This window comes from Pomacea canaliculata, linkage group LG12 (assembly GCF_003073045.1).
Source record: "Pomacea canaliculata isolate SZHN2017 linkage group LG12, ASM307304v1, whole genome shotgun sequence".
NCBI classification, from domain to species: domain Eukaryota; kingdom Metazoa; phylum Mollusca; class Gastropoda; order Architaenioglossa; family Ampullariidae; genus Pomacea; species Pomacea canaliculata.
The window spans coordinates 2130750-2144878 of NC_037601.1; the positions used below are offsets into that span (position 1 = coordinate 2130750).

Here is a 14129-nt window from a genome sequence, read left to right on the forward strand (position 1 = left end):
AATTTTCTGATAGTGAAAGTACATTAATAATCAAATAATCTCGACTGTTTAGAACACGCATGCCTCCTCCTGATGGAAAAATTTATGTTTCGCACATTCACCGAGGGAGGGAGAGGGGAATTAAACGAGAGATAACTGCGGTATAACACACGCTACGTGCGTTATTAGTTACGTCCCTTCCATCGTGACGCGGGTGTCGGGCAGCCTAACACGGGTGGCTGTTAGCTGCATAATGAGTAGCAGTCAAAGTACATCACACAAATATCAAATCGGTCAGTGCAAGCTAGGCATTTAGGTTTAGGATAAGGTTTATGGTTAGAGCATCGACTGGGCGAAGCAAACAACATAACCCCACACGGGCCACACTCCTTTCCCCTTCGCTATTTTTGTTGTGGCCGCTGTTAGTGACGAGTATTATGTCTTATGTATCCGTATGTTAGACGCTTATAAATAATAATTATGATAAAGCTTTAGAAGCAGAAAAAGAAGGCGGCAGGAATGTGTTTGAACATGCTGTCAGTGATTTAATAAGCCGATGAGAGCGCTCGGTAATATGTCTGGTACATTCATGACGTCACAGCTTGACCCCACCCTCTCTCTTCTTTTCGTGCACGTGAAACCGTGCACAGGTTGACACAATGGAGGCAGCCGGATTTACCAGAATCCGGGGAGCGGAGAATCGGTGTTGCCTGTGGCACAAAATTTCTCTGAACTTCTTTCCCCCTTCATGCCAGCCAGACTACTCGATCCGCTCTTGGTCTGATGACCGTAGGCTCTCTATCCTTGTCACCAGAGCAACCACATATGATTACCGGATTTTTAATTACTGTGCTGAAAAACAGCGGAACTCTCTTCCCTTCCATATCTGCCATCTAACCACCTTCAGATCCTTTAAACTTTTACCCAAAACACATCTGTTCGACGAACACTACTCCTTACACCAATCAACATAGTTGTCAGTAGTTGTGATTGTAGTCAGTTGACTAGCTCGCCTGCTCGTCTTCCTCTGTATTCTTGACACTCTCCATTCTTACTATTTGCGTCTTTCGTGTTTATCTTTTATTACTTGTCTGCATAGTTGTTTTTCCTCCCATCCTTCGAATCTGTCCATGTCTCCTGCTTTAGTGCCGAGAGCATTCTCCTTTCTGAGTGTGCATGCACTGTATAAATCAAACTTCTTTTTTTTTCTCTGGAAACCGCGAAATCAAACGTATCAGATAGAACACAGTGCATTAAAGATAATGGATTTTAAAAGGTTAGCTCTCAACAGTAACCATCGAAGCCTATCATTTACCATGTAACATAGTACAAAGACTCTAAAAGCGAGCAAGTTGAGCATTTCGACATGAAGTGATATCAGTTGGCACTCAGCCCCACGACAGCGGATGTGTCTACATCCCAATACTTCTCGTGAATGAATCAGTAGAGCTGCTTCTCTGTTCCGTCCACCAGTGGCCTTCCCCGGGTCATTCGAGAAGCTGATGCCAAGTTCAAAACAAAAGTTACACGTGTGGTGTAAACAATTCCCCGGCAAGCCTCGATAAGTGAAGTCACTGGACGCCACTGTTGCAGGCGCTGACGTCCATACTGTGTTTCTGGAACAACGGCATTCGCACGAACTCTCGTGTTTGTTGTTTTGTTTTAAGCGGAAAACAACCCGGGTGTGTTCCCAGACAAACTCGCAGACTGTGGAAAAGCGACAAACTGATTCCTAGTACAGAACAACAACACAACAAGTCTCCTGAACTGTTGTGTTCTGCGGTGCACAGAGCAAGAAAGTAACCGACAGTTGTGAATACGACTACAAAGAGAGAGATTCTTTGACAGCCGACTCAGTGACTCTTCGACTTATTTAAAATATTATGTGGCCATTGAATGTTAAAGAGGCTGCTTGGTTTCAGTTTTTTAAAATAATAGCAACAAGTGTGTAGCCGCGATGTATTGTGCTTTTTCTACAGCTAGCCTGTATACTTTCTCTTGTTCTTGTTCTTCCTCTGTTTGCAAAAAGGTAGATAGGTTTTTAAAGTGCTGTGAGCCTGACTTTTGTTTGGAGAATCCTACCTGTGCACCGGACACTGCCATCTTCACGACTAAATGTACCTGGGGCTGTCTTCACCTCAGGAACACAAAGGGCAGAAGGTTGGAGAACAGCGCTATATATATATATGTCTCTATATAAATAAACATAAATGTGTTAAACATAAATAGCACAGCGTTGAATAAATGGTTGGTATTTGGTGTTTATGTTGCTAAATATAACATTGGTAGCTGAAAGTCTGACGGACGTCTACAAACTTTTCTGGGTAAATAATTACCTTCTGATGTTAAAGGTGGTTTGTGTTGCCTTAGGACACGAGCTGCTGTTGGGGAAACAAGTCTCATTTCACCAACGCATTTCGAATGTTGGAATTTCTTATAGAGATGAGTGCCTACTGTAAAGTTTGTCCTAAATGTAAAGTAAAACATCTCTTGTTTCAGGCAATATTAAAGTGATATTCTTGATGGTAAAAGTCTTTTCCCACCCCTCCCACCCCTAAAAAAAGTTTCCTCACGCCTTTTCGAATAGAAAGCTATAATAAGAATAATAATAATAAGAATAATAATAATAAGAAGAAGAAGAAGAAGAAGAAGAAGAAGAAGAAGAAGAAATAAAACCACGACCCAAATCCCCAGATAGTTTCGCGAAAATATGCCCTCGACCCTGAAATTGTGGTTGTTTATCGATAGCTCAGGGCTAGCCACTTCAAAGCCTGGAGTATGACAACAGAGGTCGGTTGTCCACTGACATGGTGCTAACACCACCGTCTCTCGGAAATTGCAAAAACGTGTCACAAAGAAACAACAACAACAAACCCTGAACAATCCCAGCACTTTGCCCATCGCCCTTTCACGCTTCAGCGCCTGCAGACGACCTCAAGCCCCGCTTTGCAAACTTTTTCAGGCGAGTGCCACTAACCTGGACATGGCCGGACCAGCGTTTGAGCAGTGCTCACCTCTTCTCCCTCTACACGCTGTATAAACTTTATTAACTGTCTGATGATCGTCTCCTTATTCTTCGTGTGAACCCAAACAATAACAAATGGCCACAGGACTTTTAGTTATTGTGCCGCCAAACAGTGGAGCTCTCTCCCTGTCCATGTCCACCACCACCACCACACCATTGAATCCTGTACACGTGCACTGAACACACCACTCTTCTGTAAACATTTCCTAACAACCTATCCTATAATGCTAGTCCTTTGTCACACTCTTCCTTTGTAATATCATGTTACTCTCAGCTCTTGTTCTTGTTATTGGTTCCTCTTTGTGTTTTCTGTATTTGGTTTATTCTTCGTTTAGTACGGTTTTTATTCTTTTATAGTTCCTGTTGTTTGTTTGTTGTCCTGTCCCTCGTATGCTGTCCATGTTTCCTTCTTGTTCTCAGGCGCTAAGAGCATGCTCCTTAGGAGTGTGAGTACTCGCCTTACACATTTTGCATTTATTATCATCAACTGAAAAAATACCTTGCATCTGTGCCTGTACATTTTTGTACAGATATACATATACATATACATATACATATACATATACATATACATCAGTCAATCCAGAATGTTGGTAGTTGTGTCAAGTTACATGGAAATGTGATATAAGTTGTCTCTCATTTTCCTCTGCCCCGCGCATGCCCTCCGTCCCTATTTTTTGTTTTTTTTTGTTCTTGTTTGTTTGTTAATGCTAGCCTGGTCGCTGGTGTGCATAATGCACAAGTTCAAGCTCGATAAAAGTCTTTCTTTTCCCAATAACGAGTTTCATCATCAGCGAGCTGTAATTAAAGTTGCAGTCAAACAAAACTTAGCGAGGGAAGCGCTCGCACTCTCTGAAGTTCGTTTGCATCTTTTAGAAGTCTTCGAAGTATGTTTGGATTTTCTCCCCCAACCTTTTTTTTTTTTTTTTTTTTTTTTTTTTTTTTGTAATTTCGGGTGCATATACGTGTTAGCGAATGCTTATTATTCTTCTAATATTTCACAAACATTTTAACGGACTTTGGGGTTCACATCCCGTTCGCCTGGCTGTGGTCAGAGGAATAAAGAGACCTCCAGAGAGTTTCTTTGTACTTTGACAAGACACAACGCACGTTGTTTAATGTTGTTTGGCAAGAGAAATGTGCGGCACGTGATGTGTGAGACTTAATACGTCACCTACATGTTTCATGTGTAGCCAGAGATACGTGTTACGTGATGTGTGAGACTTAATACGTCACCTACATGTTTCATGTGTAGCCAGAGACACGTGTTACGTGACGTGTGAGACTTAACACACCACGTAGATGTTTAATGTGTAGCCAGAGACACGTGTTACGACGTAGGCGTTACGTGATGCCGTTGCCCTCTTGTTAAACTAGAGACGCACGTTACCTGCTTGTTAATAATAATGTTGATGAAGTCTGCATCTGGGCGAGAGTGTGCGTGCGTGTGTGTGTGTATAGTGTGTGTGGTGTGTGTGTGTGTGTGTGTGTGTGTGTGTGTGTGTGTGTGTGTGTGTGTGTGTGTGTGTGTGTGTGTTTTAAAGCATCCCACGTGCTAACACCCATACGCACACAAAGCACACGCACACGAGACAGAAATCAGACACACACACACACGCACACACTGTGGCCCTCATTACACTCTGATTAAATTGCGGACGACACCTCAAACACCCCCCACCCCACCATCAGGTGGAAGGTTTTGTGGCGGGTGGACGTTGTGTTGAACAACAATGGCGGCGGAAGCTGCTCCGACATGGACACGAAAAGACACTCGCGGCTGTTGACAGGCGGTCAGTTCCGCCGCTGGAACACTCTCGGACAAGGGCAGCGAGTGGCTCATCATTACAAAAGCAAATCGGCTGAACAAGCCTTTGATCAATTTGTCGATTCATCCCTCACTCACGTGGATTTCCTTCGTCACAGGTGTGACCCTTCAGCGGTCTGTCCACCTGTAAATCTTTCTCTGCTCCTACCGGTCCATCAGCGGTTAGTCCCCAACATGGACGTGGACACGTAGTCACAAACCTTGAGGTGGCTGAGACCATCTGTATGTGTCTAGCGATGTGTTTGTCAGTTTGATCGTTCAGGTCACACGCACAAAGCACATTACACAACAAAGAGCGAGACGCACACAACATGTCAGACAAACATCTTTGATTAGTTATAATTTATATCATGCACACACAGCGTGTACCGGCCATTTTTAGTTAGACAAACATGGACAAATGTTGGAGAAAGTTGGACCAAGTTTACTTGATGTTTGTATATAAAAAATATTGCCAAGCTTGCTCAAACTTTTGTCCAGCTTTGTCTGATTAAAAAATATTTTTAATGAACAACATCACGGAATAGCTGAAAGTGAAATTTATGACATCCATCAAGAGCAAGACACATTGAGACTGTAACAAGTTTTTCTTGATGCAAACAGTCATAATCACACTTCACATATTATTACCTTATCAGTACCCGCTTACGGAGGTGTGTGTGGTGTAGCGGGTGTTTGAGGCAGGAATTATGGCCGCGGTGCAGTAAATTCAAGATTGTTGTAAACGGTTTTTGAACTGCGATTGACTCATGGGTCGTAAGTCATTAACAAATCAACAGCCACCATCCTTCACTCTGTCCGGAGTCGAGACTGACGAGCTATCGCTGGAAACCTGGGAGATGGCGTCTTGAAGCGTTGCTCTTGATCGGCCTCGCTTGTGATTCCACCCCTTTCATTCCTCTCAACTACCCCAGCCTGACCTGCAGGGTGTGTGCAGACATTCATTGTCCAGTGTGAATTTCTGTGAACTCTTGTCTTCCCCGCAAATCTTCTAAAGGAGTAAATCACTTCCGAGAGTCTTAAGTCGTTGGCCAGGGTGACTTCCACCCGTTACACACCCGCCAGATGTAAAACTGTGCAGCAATTCCAGGTTTGGAGTTTCATAATAGCATCTTTGTGTGTGTGTGTGTGTGTTTGTGCGTACTTCCCTCCCTGTATGCAAATGCGTGTGTAAAGGCCAAGAGGAACTTTAATTTGTAAGTCAGTGCACGCGTGTTTCTCGTCCCCCTCCCTTTGATAATCTTGTGGTGCACTGAGTGCGTGCAGGTAAAGAAACGACGACGAAAAAAATTGTGTCCCCTGTCTCCCCCCCCCCAACCACCCACCTGTTCCGACAATAAAACACTGCTCCCCTTCAAACGAATATAGAAAAGGTCTCCCGAAGCAGTCTAAACAAACAAGTCACCTGACCAAGGGCTTGTGGAACAACAGCTCCACCATCAGCTGCAGACTACCACCGAGTCTTTGATCCGCCATACATTACAGATGCTGCAGCCCTGGCTCTGAACATCAATTTATGGCGGCGGTTGTGGTTCCGTTCCTGCTCTGGCCAGCATGTTCGTGCATTCAGTCCAGGTATTCGAGAACAAATCCACACCTTGTAGTCATGCTGCTGAAACATCGTTGTGCTTTTTGGTTCACCCTCGGCTTTAGCCTTTGTCCAACCGACTGATTCATCCAGGTAGAAGAGTTCAGGGTCCGGGTGCGGAGTCGAGCTATTGATTACATTTTAGAAAAGTAATTTATTATGCTAAATATTTTTTAAAAAGTCGTCCCCTAATCTTTTTTTCGGGTCTTGGGGATTTGGTGAGTTGTTACACCCCTCAGTTTTTCGGGGTCAGTTGTACGTGAGGTCGGTACCCATCTCCTCTCCCTCGCTCGCCTTTTCACCAGGTGCCCTTCCTGCCATCTGTGTAGACAGTGGGACGTTTGCTGCGCAGCTCGGGTATCGAACCAACGCACCTTTCAGTTCGAACGCCAGCGTTCTAACCACTCGGCCATCGTCGTCCCCGTGTTGTTAGCACCAGGTGGGAAGTCCGACTCCTGCGCAGCTTGTCCCAGTGGGAGAAACAATTTAAAAATTAAAAATAAGAGATTATCGTTTTCCTCTCTTCTCCTGTGGCACCCGATGCCTTGCATGCACACTTGCACGACAACTGATAATCTGCTCTCAACCAGCATTTGTCTGTTAGCTTTTCATTGAAGACTAAAATTAGACGCGAGCACATTTCTAATAGGAGCGATAGCTCGACTGATTGATTAATTTATTTGTGTTGCTTTCAATCATTCCTGTTGTCTAACGCATAGTTCCAAGACCAGGTTTGAAATGTTTTAAATCCTCCATGCGCCGTGTAGAGTTTGCTGTTTCTCTTTTTTGTCCTCTTTTGCGCTAATGGGGTGGAGAGGGGAGAGAGGGGAGAGGGGAGAGGGGGATTCCTAATTGCGACTACAAACCCATCACTGAAAAAAGCATCAATGCAGAAAGGGTATTGATCTCCCTGGAAAAACAACTCGGTGATTGCTCTTCTCCTACAAGAAAAAGAAGAGATTGGGGTGGACGGGGTGGGGGAGGCAAAGCTGCACAAAATAATCAGTAAATGAACCTCCACGCTAGTCAATAGTCCAATATCAACTGTCACTACCCAGTCTTGATTAATGGAGACCCCGTGAAGCAATATTGTGAGTGCATGTGTATGTCTGTTTGTGTGTGTGTGCAGGCCTGACGAGAGGGGGGACAGGGGTCTGGTGTACCGGGCCGCGGCTGTCAAGGGGGCCCGGCCTTGGTCAGTGGATTTTTTTTTCTTCTTCTCCTTTTCTTTTTCTTTTAAAGAATGTCTAAGGACAGAACACCCAAGTGCAGAAGTTGAGTTTGAGTGTAGATATTGAGATTCGAATTGTAAACATACATTATATACTGGGAAAATAATTTACGATTACAAGTACAAGGGGCCCGGAGAGGTCGTCTGTCCCGGGGCCCGGGCTGGCTCTCGGCGGCCCTGTGTGTGTGTTTGTTTAAAACACGCGGTGGGCAGCTGAACGCTTTAGTTTTAATAAAAGGCCAGCGCTGGACTACCGCCGTTAATTATTGAGATTATTTACTGTTCGTGCTTGTGTGCTCGCACTGACTGAGCATGGATGGACTGGCAGCGCCACCACGCGCAGTGCATGCTCTATCATCTCTCTCTCCTCTGTTTATCCTTTTTCCACCCGCCTTAGTTTTTGACATAAAGAACACTGTGCACGCGCCTCTGTCTGTGCGTGTGTGTGCGTGCGTGCCTGTGTGTTGAAGCGTACCGCCAGCCAGCGGGAAGCAATTCCACCCGCCTGCACAACGTAGAGTGGACGTAGGAACGCACCCGTAGCAAGGACCGTAATTCGCACTCAAACGCCGAAGAGTGATCACGGGAAGATCATGTGACGGTTCGAGGCTGGCTTGGAGGCGAGGTTGGCGAGGTCGTGACGTCACAACCCTGCCGTTGCCGCCAGTAGTTGTGACGTCACGGCCTCGCTCGGCTCGCGCTCGCGTCTATAAAACTGCCCTCCGTCCTTTCTTCCTTTTCACTCCTAGCAGAGCTGTTAAGGTTTCGAGGAGTCACGTGGATTTTCGCCAAGCGTTGCCAAGCGGTTGCCAAGATGCTCAAGCAGTCTCTCAACTGTACATTAGCCGTCACCAACGGGAAGAGAAAACTCGCTTTGAAACATACCTATCTGGACATATACTGACCCGTATACTTTATTAAAAAAAGCGTTTTATTTAGTATAGTCAACGGGCACCCTGACTCCCACCCGTTCTAAAAAAAAATATGTCGAAAAAACTGTTTTCAGCTGCGTGTTGGAAGAATTTTCGAGACTAGGTTGTCGGCACACGTTGGAAGGTGTGTATGTGCGCGCGCTCATGCAAATCGAACAACAAAATGCACGTGCGTGTGGTTGTTGTCATCATCTTGTCCGGTCTTCGCGCTGTGACGTCATCCACAGGTCGGAGACCCGTGACGTGCACGTCGGCGCAGGTGACGTCACTGAGCGACCTGCTCAGCACCTCGTGGGTGATTGCTCAGTACACGGCCGTGAGACTGACTCAGTGCGCGGTCGCGTGTCTCGTCGACAGTCGTTGCGTCTCTTTCATCTACAACGACATCAGCAACGACTGTCGTGTCTTCGCTGTCGTCCACTCGTCGTCTACGATGACGCAGGCAGCGCTGGGTTACCGGTACTACGATACCTGTAGAGGTGAGAATATTTATATTTCTCTCAGTAAGTATATAAATATATAGAAGAGCCTGTCTGCTGTCAGCTGAGCGTCACTGTGCTACTGTGTTTATATGTTTATATGTTTACACGTACATTTTATTTTGTGGAATATGTACTTTATTTATTGTTCGTTTTCCGCCATTTTAACATTTTGAAAATGATTCGGTTGAACCTGTTAGTAGACGCAGATTTGCACTAATTAAACTCTCAGAGAACATGAACGTGTCAGGTTGTGGAGGTCTTTGTTGCCGCTGGTCAGACGATAATTTGTATTTTTTGCCATCGCTTATTTTCGACAGAGAAACGAGAAAAATACAAAAATAAATTTAAACTGATTTTCACGTACGTGTTTTTCCCTTTCAATATTTTGAAATTACGTGAAGCAATATAGTCTCAGACAAGTATCCTATCTGAGAAGTAGGCAAGGCCTGAGCCAGTTCTTGCACTGGGAGTTAGGGACGACAGATTCCAACACATGGATATCGTCCGTAGAAGAACTTGAGCATGGTTAGTATACAAGATGGTCTCCTCGAGAGCAACCTGCCTCCTGTAATACCACAGTATTGTAGGTCCGTGTTATAGGAGGCAGGTGACTTTTAAGTGGCCCACCCTGTATAATTACAAGGTTAATTACTAAACGAACATCAAAGCGGATTGGAGACGATGGCTTGGAGAATATTTATGTGTAAATACAAAGCCAGCGGAAAACGTTTTTACTCGTTTTGTGGATTTTTTTCCCGTCGGGAAAAGTCCGCCATTAGTTTTATTTTGCTTCAGCAAACTTATTGGTCCACAGTGTGGACCAGAGTACACCGAGAGTTTGTAACATACATGTTGGGGTAGAGGTACCGTGAGACTTGCTATGAATTATCGTGGGGCAAACACTGGTGGCTGCACTCGCACATCAAACTACATCCAACACCCGACAAGACAGCCCACGTCTCCCCGGGTGGCTGTATCCTCGTGTTCACCACGATTACTGTTGCTGGACAAGCGAGATCAGGTAAAAATAACTCTTCTCTCCCGGATTACTCGTGGTCGTGATGTGATTGATCATGGTGTCACTACAAAAGGCGAAGCTTGTGTATGGCTCAATGGCTCAACAATCCAACAAGACTAAGCTTAGTGCATCTTATAAATGAGATCTTATAAGTAAAACATGCAGTGTGGGTATACTTGTGGCGGGCAGGCGGCGGCTGAAACTGAATAAAAATCCACACTGTCCGAACACACCCAATTAGGCAGGAAATATTTTCTGCTCGAGTATGGCTCGGTCATAAACTAAGTCTTGTATGTGCACAGTGCTCGCGAGCAAGAGAGCAAGAGGAGGGAAGAGAGGGGTGGGAGGCTGAACGAGAGAGTTGCGAGGCGGACGTAGCCATAGCAATTGTTATCTCACTTCCGCCTAAAGCTCATGCCCCTGTTGCCAAACATGAGCTGTCAACCTGTCAGCTAAGGGAATGGACATCTAGAGCATTAGCAAAATACTGTAGATGTATTCTAGATGTGCAGCAAGCCGCTCGTGAATAAGCTTAATTCAAGGTAAAGGTCGTCCCATAACCTTTTTAAAGGTCGTTTGGGGAGTGAGGTGTTAGAGACCCCACTTTTCTCGGGGCCAGCTTTTTTTTTTTTTTAATGAGGGTGGTGCCCATCTCCTCTCCCTCGCTGCCTTACTATGGAGTCAGGTACCCAAGCTGGGTCGACGCTGCGCTTATCGGGAATTGAACCAGCGCGCTCTCGGTTCGGACGCCAGCGCTCTAACCACTCGGCCGTCCGCAAACGAAGCGATAAATCAAAAGTTGAAAACATCTTCACAGCTAGAAAAAGTTTGCGGTAGATATCACCACTGGTGAAGTCGCTTACCTCGGTCAGTTAAATGCAAAACATTGACTCACCTGACAAGTCTGGTAGAGACTGACTGCTCACTGCAGAACTTCTCATCTTTTCTTTTTGTTTCTTTCTTCTTCCTCTCTGCAGTAGTTCTGGCGATCATGAGATATTTCTCACATTCCTAATGCAACTGTCGAATGTAATGAAACATGAAGCTGTTCTCAACCTTCGGTAGAACTATAAACTGCCTTTGAATAAAGTGATCTCTCCTTGTTTTTGTGTGTGTGTGCACGTGTGAGATTATAGCACGGACATGTATAATATAATGCTCGTGATTATAGTGACCGAGTGAGCTACTCCTTTGTATTTGTGCCCCTGAGAGAGAGAGACCAGTCTGTGTGAGTGGCCTCCATGTGAAGACTACTGTCTGTGTGCAGGAGCTGGTTTTTACGGAGCTTCTTGTCGAGTGAGCACCCAGTGTCGTCTACAGAACTCCGTCTGTCGCTCTGGGTTATGTGGTTGTCAAGATGGCTACAGCTTTGACCCGGCACAGGCGGCTTGCATCCACGGTCAGTCCATACTAGAAACGTGTATTCTATAGTGCAGTACACCACAGCGATGTTTTACATCAGTCAGAGAGAAAACACGGAGAGGGAGGGATTCAAGGGTGAGGCAAACACACACTATAGTCAGTTCCATGCTTCTTAACCCAGAAAATTGAGAGGGTAGCCCACCCCTTAGAGGCGAAGGTAAGTCAGGAAGAACAAAGAGGTGCTGTGCTCACAAAGTGTGTTGAAAATAGTATCTCGCGCTGAGCTTAGCTCAGTGTGTTGAAAATAAGTTGCATTATCGTAGGTCCGACAGTAAGGTGACGTAGTGACATTTACTGTTTATTGTAGACACTTAATAAACACGTGTTAATGACAACAACAACAGCGACAATAATACACAAGCGCTAGTTGACAAGACTCTATGCACTGTAGCACGAGGTGACAGTCTCACACCAAGTCCGACAGTCCGGGTAGTTTGCCACCCAGTGTGTGCTCAAGGGAGATAAGCTGTCTCTCCGCTAGAACTATCCGAGTGATCCGCCCCTTGCAGCTTTGGACTGTTTCAGGCTGCAGTCGCTACGGGCCCGAGTTCGAGACCATCCCTGGCTACTACATCAACGCCAACAACGAGGAGTCGCTGCCGGGCTACGACACACGCGCGTGTCTCGACCGTTGCCGGAACGCCACCACCTACATCTGTCGCTCCATCGACGTGCGACTGGCCCCGGACCCCGCCTGCACCACGGCCTCCATCTCCAAGCTGGATGCTCCGTCTGCCGACTGGATGCTACAGGGAGCGTGGGCCACAGTACATTATCAACGCCACTGCAGCTTGTAGCTTCGCACCTTGCTTTCCTTTCTTGCATTTGAACAGAAAACTTTTACTCTACTTTAAAAAAATGTTCCCAACATCCTCCACCCGTTTGGCAGAAACAGTGAACAGTCCCCACAAGCCTCGTGCTATCGTTCTTGGGATGGGACATTCCTTCTCCAAGTGTTTTCTGTATCCGTTTCTTTTTTCTCTTCTTTCCGTTTTTTTTTCTCTCTGTTTTTTTTTTTGTTGTTTTGTTTTTGTTTTTTTAATCCTTCGAAATTAAGTAAGGGCTCAACGGTGATCAAAAGAAAGGCAGGACCAAACACTCGTAAGCTAAACGTACACATGCACTATTTCCTTTCTTTTACGATAAGCTAAACCAAAAAGAACATTTATACAACGGTTGGAACAGACTTTTAATGCAAGGGCAATGAAAAATGCATTCGCGCTAATCTCGTCCTGATCACACTTTTCAGGCAGCGGCAGGGAGCAGGATTAGTCCTCATCCGACATTGATTTACAAACACCGCAAGTGCGGCGGTAATGCCCAGACCTTAGTGTTGCTGGGGACGGCTGTTGGGTGACGCACACTGGTGGTGTTATCAGACAATATGGATTTATCTAGGGGTGGTATGTCCAGTCTTCAAAGCTGCACATGGAAGCTGAGAGGCCTTTGAGCAAGTGCAGTCCTCTTCTCCGTGTCAAACTGTTTTTCATACAGTTACAAAAGGAAAACAAAAATCTGAAGTGCCGACATGAATAACTCGCAGTGTACCAATCTGCAAAAGAAAAAATTGAGAACTTTCCGGTAAAGGTGAAACAAAAATCTTTTTGAAAGCAACTTGAATTGCTGTGCTTTTTTATTTTCCTCAAAACCTTTGTTTTCATGTTTGCAACTTTAATGGTGGCGCTTCTTGTGCTGGTGTGAAATTAAAGAAACTGTTTAGCCAGAGAAATCAATGGACTGTGAAAAGTCTCTTGTGCTGATGGCAGTATGTCACATGAGCACCAACAAGTACGTGTTCTTGCCTATTTACAAACATGCCAGTTATTTCTTGTGTTCTTCGGACTGTTCAGCGTATATTATTCTTGATTCACAAATATTCTATACATGCTTAGACCAGACAGCCATGCTGATAGTTCACAAATAGTTTAACAATGCCTCAACTTCTTTTGACTAGACACCAGGATACACGCAGTAGAGACTATGTAGATTGAGTGTGCAGGCTCGGTAGATATTTATATGTGGTGTTTATACTGTAATAAAAAAGATTTAGTGTGCAGCAGGTTATTTGATTGAAGTTCGGATGAGTGAAAGTTCAACGGTTCATCGTCGTTTTCCTCCACAAGCACGTAGGCGTTTGCGCGCGCTACACACACACAGTAATGCCGGGGGAACAGAAGTTTTTGTGATCATGTGTGCGCAGGGCTCTTTAAGCTCAGCCCGACAAAACTAAACTAAGGTTATTAAGGGAGCATTCATGGTCCTCTCCTGACCCCAAGCTGAGCCACGAATGTGGGCGACTTAAGTAGCTGCGAGATAGCTTATCAACACGCAGCACTGGACAGTTGCAACACCTCGCATAACACTTCACAGGAAGCATTCCACAACTTGGCCAACAAACAGTCCAGTAGCGGAGCACGCAACATCTAACACCAAACAGCACCAAAGCACCAGAACCACACAGGGATAAGGTACAGGGCTGGCGAGCCGCCCTTTTGGTCCCGACTCTACCTCTAGGGCGAGATAGCGATAACGCAGTTGATTCTTGGAGTTTTGCGCCAAAAGTTCAATATTGGCGAGACTCGAAAACAGACGCCTCACTACCCGTGCCCAGAGACCGCAGTGGG

General features: G+C 45.4%; 1 protein-coding gene across 1 annotated transcript; it reads left to right on the forward strand.

Annotated features, from left to right (window-relative positions):
• Positions 1–7766: 7766 nt before the first annotated feature.
• Positions 7767–14017, forward strand: LOC112553348. The gene is made up of 3 exons (XM_025220502.1): positions 7767–9062; positions 11351–11482; positions 12031–14017. The coding sequence occupies exons 1-3, from the start codon at positions 8714–8716 to the stop codon at positions 12300–12302; spliced, it is 753 nt and encodes a 250-aa protein (XP_025076287.1). The 5' UTR covers positions 7767–8713; the 3' UTR covers positions 12303–14017.
• The last annotated feature ends 112 nt before the right edge of the window (positions 14018–14129 follow it).

Bases quoted from the DNA above. Each gene is read 5' to 3' on its own strand.
- LOC112553348 (XM_025220502.1), top strand. From the start codon at position 8,714: ATGTGCGCGCGCTCATGCAAATCGAACAACAAAATGCACGTGCGTGTG. The intron at 9,063-11,350 runs GTGAGAATATTT...GTCTGTGTGCAG, and splicing joins GTACTACGATACCTGTAGAG to GAGCTGGTTTTTACGGAGCT. The intron at 11,483-12,030 runs GTCAGTCCATAC...GGACTGTTTCAG, and splicing joins ACAGGCGGCTTGCATCCACG to GCTGCAGTCGCTACGGGCCC.